The sequence below is a fragment of the Entamoeba nuttalli genome (genome assembly GCF_000257125.1).
Source record: "Entamoeba nuttalli P19 unplaced genomic scaffold asmbl_7378, whole genome shotgun sequence".
Taxonomy (NCBI): domain Eukaryota; phylum Evosea; order Mastigamoebida; family Endamoebidae; genus Entamoeba; species Entamoeba nuttalli.
The window spans coordinates 1-6,099 of NW_008578586.1; the positions used below are offsets into that span (position 1 = coordinate 1).

A 6,099-nucleotide genomic window follows, 5' to 3' on the forward strand; every position below is an offset into this window, starting at 1 on the left:
TCAGATTTTTTCTCTTTTAGTCAAAAAATTATGTTTTTTTTTTGGTTTTTCTAATTGGTGAGTTGGTCATATCATAAGTAAAAGCAAAACACCAATTATTCAACAAGAAGACTTACAAACTGAAACTATACATTAAATGAAAAATTTGCTCTCTCATGTTTTGATTATATAACAGTATAACTGTTTTGTAGTTTTTTTAATACAAAATACACGAATATTTCATTAAATTTTAATTTTTATTAAATCACCTTTTCACCATTGTCATAACTCTTTTCTTTAAAAAGTAAGAATCCTTAAAACTCTTCTTTTGTTAGGGACAAAAGAAAATAATTGTTTTTGAGTCTTTTTATGAATCATCAAAGAGAGATAAGAGAATGATGGAATAAAGAATTAATAGTCGAGAGGATAATACAATTTTATTTCAAAGGCAATATAATTAGAAGTTAATAAAAATGACGTGTAAACCATTATGACTGTAATGCTAAATAAAAAAATTAAAGTGAACTTAAAAAAAAACCCTATTATTTAACAAAAAAAAAAGAAAATAAAGAAATTTAGCTCTAAGTTTTTTTAGTTTTTAAAATTAAATATCAAATCCCAAAAAAACCCTTAGACTATATAACACAGAAAAATAATCTTAAAAAAACATTCATAATGGCTGCCGAAGGAGAAGCTGCACCAGCTCCAATTGTTTTCAATCTTGATTCATGGAAAAGAACTTATTCAAATGAAGAAGTTTCTGTTTCTATTCCATGGTTCTTTGATAACTTTGATGCCAAGGAATATTGTGTCTATTTCTCCAAATATAAGTTTGAACTTAATCAACCAATGCAATTTATGGTTAGCAATCTTGTTGGAGGTATGTTCCAAAGACTTGAAAGATTTAATAAAATTGCTTTTGGTTCAGTTCTCATTTTCGGTAATGAAAAACCATTCCAAATTGAAGGAGTTTGGGTTTTCAAAGGAACTGAAATGCCAAAGGAATTAAATGATTGTGATGATGTTGAACTTTATGATTGGAAGAAACTTGATCTTGTTGCTGACAAAGCTCTTATTACTGAATATCTTGCATGGGAAGGAGATTTCGGAGGAAGAAAAGATTTTGATGGAAAAGTTTTCAAGTAAAAATTGATTCCTTTTTTACTTAAATCTGAAATTTTTTTTGTGGTATTCATATAAATTTCATGTGATGAGTTATAATAATACAATACAAGTTGTTAATGAATTTTTCAAAAGAAAAAGGAAAAAATAAAAAATAAGAAAACAGGTTTTGGAGGAATAAAAATACCCAATCTTAAAAAAATTTAGTAATTATGTCAACGAATAGAAAGGTACAAAGTGACATCGATAAAACTCTCAAAGTTATGAATGCAGGGTTTGCAGAATTTGATGAGATTAGAGAAAAATTAGATGAAACTGAAGGAGGGCATCAACATGAAAAAATAGAAGCGGATCTTAAGAAGTCATTAAAAAAATTACAAAAGTGCAGAGAACAAATCAAAGGTTGGTTACAAACTGAAATTAAAAATAAAAATCAATTAACAGAAGCTAAGAAACAAATTGAAGAAAGAATGGAAGCATTTAAAGAAATAGAAAGAATTAGTAAAATTAAACCTTATTCAATTGAGGGATTAGCACGAGTAAGTGATAGTGGTTCTGTTGAAGAACAAAGTACAGAAGAAGAACAAACATGGATTGAACAAATTATTAATAATTTACAGAGCCAAATTGAAGATTTAAATAGAGAGAAAGAACCACAAAAAAAGAAAAAACAATCACAACAAAAGAAAAATCAAATTCTCAAACAAATTTCTATTCTTCAAAATCATATTGAAAATTTAAATGTTATTGATAAAGCATTAAAATATGGATTTTTAGATGATGAAGATGTTTGTTTATTATTATTTTAATATAAACAATTTAATATTTATTTAATAGGTAAATGAATTCCAAGAAGAAGTTGAGATGACTGTTGAAAGTAAAATGATTACCAATGATGATAGTATTGAACTATACAAACGATTTGATCTAGAAAGCTTAAAATTGCAAATCCAGCAAGAAGAATTAGAAGAAGAAGAACGTAGAAATAATGAAATACAAAAAGAACAACCAGAACATGATGAAAATAATATTACTCAACAACATAAAACTAAACAGTCTCAACTCCCATTAAAAGAAGTCCAACCATCTAAGGCTGTTCAAACAAAAAGTACACAACAAATTCTTAAATCACCAACACAACAAGTCAAAACAAGTCTTAGTCCTGTTCAAAAACAACAACCTTCTCCCCATCAAACAACAACTCAAACATTAAAAGGTGAAAATAAAAATCAAACACTACAACGGACAAGTAATACACCGACGAAACAAACTACAGAATGTACTTCACCAGTGATTGATGAAAAAACACTACAAACTATCAAAGACATTGAATTTTCATATAATAGTATGATACAATTTCATCATCAACAATCTCCTAAAAGAAAACCTAGCAATTTAACGTTACCTAAATGGTTCCCAACACAACCTATTCCATTTGACTTTAAATCAAATAAAATAGAAGATGAATTTCTTATGTTTTTGTTTTATTATGCACAAGGAACAGAGTTACAATTACAGGCGGCTGAGATGTTAAAACAAAGAAAATGGAAGTATCATAAAGGATATCAAAAGTGGTTTAAAAAATTAAATGACCCAATTTATACATCAGAAGTTTCAGAAAATGGAGAATATTGTTGTTTTGAATATGAGTCTTGGAATACAGTCTCTAAATCACACTTTACATTTTTTAACAATTTTATGGAGAATTAATACTACATTAACACATTAAAGCTATGGAAGAGTGAACAAATAGATTTTATAATAAATTTAATACTTTGTCACCTTTGAAAAATGATATGAATTTTCTTTTAATAAAGTAAATTAAATTAAACGAGTCGTGGAAGTGTTGGGTAATGTACTGGAATAACATGTCTTAGGAAATAATAGAAATGAGCAACTAAAATGATCAGAATTTGTGGTAGTATTGGAGCACCTAAAATAAAGTTTAATACCACTAATGCCCATGGTAAATACATTCTTCTAAGAGTAATACCAAATGATAAAGAGACGATTGAGTTAGGATTAGCTCGTGATGCAGTGTAAACAAAGAGAGAAATGAAATAATAGTGTAATGGTCCTACAAACACAGAGAGTATATTTAATAAACAACAATTAAATAATAAATAGAAAATATAATCGGTTGTGTCATTATTAAAATATTCTTCTTCTAATTCTTTACTAAAATTGTACAACATGAACATATGAATAAGAAAAGAAAATCCTAGTTGTTGACAGAAGAAGGGTGTAAATAATCTCCAAACTTGACCACTAGCAATCTGTTCTCGATCAAAATAGCACAAATAAAAAAGGTCTGGATAAAAAACACCAACAATTGAAAATGACAATGTAGTAAAGAATAGTACTCGTGTAACTATGGGAATAGAATAAAAGAATTGAGAGAATGGTGATTCTTGATACTGCATATTTTTCTATTGTTTTTTTTAGTTTTTTTTTATTTTTTTTATTAAAAACAAAAATGGTGATGATTTTTTATTGCGATATATAACAATAATATTAACTTGAATAATAAAAAATCTATATGTCAATTCTTCCTGCTGCAACATATTGAACATGAGGATACCTATCTTTAATAACAAGGAGGTTTCTTTGAAAACCGCCAGAAATACGTGCAGTTTCTAATTTAGTAATACATTTATTGAAATTACCAACGTTAATTCTAACAAAACATTTTTTTTGGTTTTCATTTCTAATACAAGAAGGGAATTTAACTCCAATAGCTTTACAATAGTCAGTAAATAAAATACTACTTCTAATTGATGGATAACCTTTAAGTATTTTCACGTCTTCTCTTTTTTCTAATTTATCACAAAAGATAGTTAATAATAAGTCATAACGAACAGTAAATCGTAGCTTTATCTTTTTTATTGAATCACCTTCTTCTTTATCATCTATTGTATCTTCATCAATTACTTCTTCAGTTATTTCAAGTGGATCTCTTTCACTTTCAATCATAGAGAATTTATTAATATGTTCATCAATTGTTTCTTCATCACTTTCTTCCATTTTGATTTCTTTTGGTTCTGGTGGAAGAACTTGTTCAGTTTCTATTGTACTTTTTCCAATTTTTTTATTAATTTGTTTTAATACTTCTTTATTAATTTCATAACTACTTCTAATTTTTGCGTATTCTCTCGAAGCATTTTGTACTTTAATTCTTTTATTCTCAAGTAACTTTTTTAACACATTAAGCTCCTCCTTCTTTTTTTCATTTTCTTTTATTAATCTTTCATTTTCATTTCTTATTGTAGACAACTCTTTTTCTCCAAGTCTAAATGAAACATATTCTTCAATTGAAATATTAACTTGAGGTTGTTGCATTGAACTGATTTTTAAGATTATTTATTGAGAGGAATGTTTTTTCATTCTATTTTTTCTTTGTTTTTGAAAATAACTGAAAAATGTAATTCTATTTGTAGGTTTTTTTCTTTCAAAGTCCAACATTTCATCATAAAATAAATTTAGTTTCTTTCTTACCGCATGAAGTTATCTATAGCAAAATAAATTAATCATTATTTTTTTATTGACTAAATATTTTTTATTAATAAAGAGACATTTCATGAATTTCTATAATTCAAGTCTATGGGTTTTGACAAAGGATTATTTAATTGAGTTTAATATATTCTAACTCTTTTTTTTCTTATTTATCTCTAATACAATGCACTTTTTTTTTGGTATGACATTTGAATTTTTTTTAATAAACTAACAATTTTTTCACAATTTGAATAATAATATCAATAATTCTTAATACATTTTAATTATAGTTTTAATGATAATACATATTCTAATAATAAATTATTTTTCATAATCTTTCTTTATTATTTTTACTTAGTTACTTTTTTTTTCTATTATTCATTTTCTTTATACTTATTATATGAATATAATTTGGCTTGTTATTATCCAGATGCATTATATATTGTTAATAATCATTTCTTTTATGGATTGTGTTTTAAAAATAATTTATATTCTTATGTTACTTCAATAATTCTAAGATTGATTTTTTTATTTTAGTATTATTAATTTATTATTTATTTTCTAAAAATTCTTTATTTTGAAATTTTAATATAACAATTTTTAATCATTTTTATTGAAATATAATTGAAATGTAATTCATATAGACTAATTGTAGTAAATATTATTATATACACATTCATTATTGAAAATACATTGATGAATTTGTTCATTTAAACATTTTTTATGTCTTTTTTTTAATTTATATTTTATAGCTTTTTAAAGATATTACTTTTCTTGATACAACTAAGAATGAGTCAAAAAAAGGAAAATAAAGCATTAAACAAAGAATCAATTGTATTTTAAGAAAATTACACCAAACGCAGTAAGAGGACAAGTACCAGAATAAGATTTACCAGTAATTAAATCAGTACCTTTTTCGCATTCAACATCATAGGAAGATGTCCCAACATTAATCATTACTTGGACTTTATTATTTTCATAAATTTTATCAACTTTATACAATCTTTTATCAATTTTCTCATTTTGAATTGTTCCTTGATACAATGAAGGATTAGATGCTCTAATTTTCATTAGTTTTGCAGTAAAGTCATGAAGGGATTGTTCATTTGTATTAAATCCTTGGATATGTCCATCACTTCTAGCAGAGTTATCATCATATGCTCCTTCACAGTCTCCTGGGTTATAATAACATTCTACAAGATCTCCAACTTCATCTCCATAATAAATAGTAATTGGTCCAGTATATGCAGCGAGGAATGCAATTGCAGCTCTATGTCTACCCCAATAATCACTATTATCTCTACCAAATCCATATTTCTTTCTAATTAAATTACCAAATCTCAATAAATCATGATTACTTATAAACATATTTGGATATGCATATTCAGGATAGCCTGACGTGAATATATTCTTCAAATTTTCAGCATCATACCCTCCTTTTCCTGATTCTTCACAAGCCAATGTTTGAACCAAATAATATCTTCCTGGGAAGTGGAAACATGACCT

At 25.9% G+C, this 6,099-nt stretch overlaps 5 protein-coding genes across 5 annotated transcripts; 2 read left to right on the forward strand and 3 right to left on the reverse strand.

The window, feature by feature from the left end:
• Nucleotides 1–654: 654 nt before the first annotated feature.
• On the forward strand, nt 655–1,125 carry ENU1_169690 (eukaryotic translation elongation factor 1 gamma, putative; the record flags this gene model as incomplete). Its single annotated transcript, XM_008861101.1, has 1 exon — nt 655–1,125. One exon carries the CDS (start codon nt 655–657, stop codon nt 1,123–1,125), a length of 471 nt encoding a protein of 156 aa, XP_008859323.1.
• Nucleotides 1,126–1,313: 188 nt separating this feature from the next.
• Nucleotides 1,314–2,811, forward strand: ENU1_169700 (CCR4/NOT transcription complex subunit 3, putative; the record flags this gene model as incomplete). The annotated part of the gene is made up of 2 exons (XM_008861102.1): nt 1,314–1,889; nt 1,939–2,811. 2 exons carry the CDS (start codon nt 1,314–1,316, stop codon nt 2,809–2,811), a joined length of 1,449 nt encoding a protein of 482 aa, XP_008859324.1.
• Nucleotides 2,812–2,927: 116 nt separating this feature from the next.
• On the reverse strand, nt 2,928–3,524 carry ENU1_169710 (Der1 family protein; the record flags this gene model as incomplete). The annotated part of the gene is made up of 1 exon (XM_008861103.1): nt 2,928–3,524. The coding sequence occupies one exon, from the start codon at nt 3,522–3,524 to the stop codon at nt 2,928–2,930; it is 597 nt and encodes a 198-aa protein (XP_008859325.1).
• Nucleotides 3,525–3,636: 112 nt separating this feature from the next.
• On the reverse strand, nt 3,637–4,440 carry ENU1_169720 (hypothetical protein; the record flags this gene model as incomplete). Its single annotated transcript, XM_008861104.1, has 1 exon — nt 3,637–4,440. The coding sequence occupies one exon, from the start codon at nt 4,438–4,440 to the stop codon at nt 3,637–3,639; it is 804 nt and encodes a 267-aa protein (XP_008859326.1).
• A 981-nt stretch (nt 4,441–5,421) lies between these two features.
• ENU1_169730 (alpha-amylase, putative) lies at nt 5,422–5,961 on the reverse strand (the record flags this gene model as incomplete). The annotated part of the gene is made up of 1 exon (XM_008861105.1): nt 5,422–5,961. The coding sequence occupies one exon, from the start codon at nt 5,959–5,961 to the stop codon at nt 5,422–5,424; it is 540 nt and encodes a 179-aa protein (XP_008859327.1).
• Between the last annotated feature and the right edge of the window lie 138 nt (nt 5,962–6,099).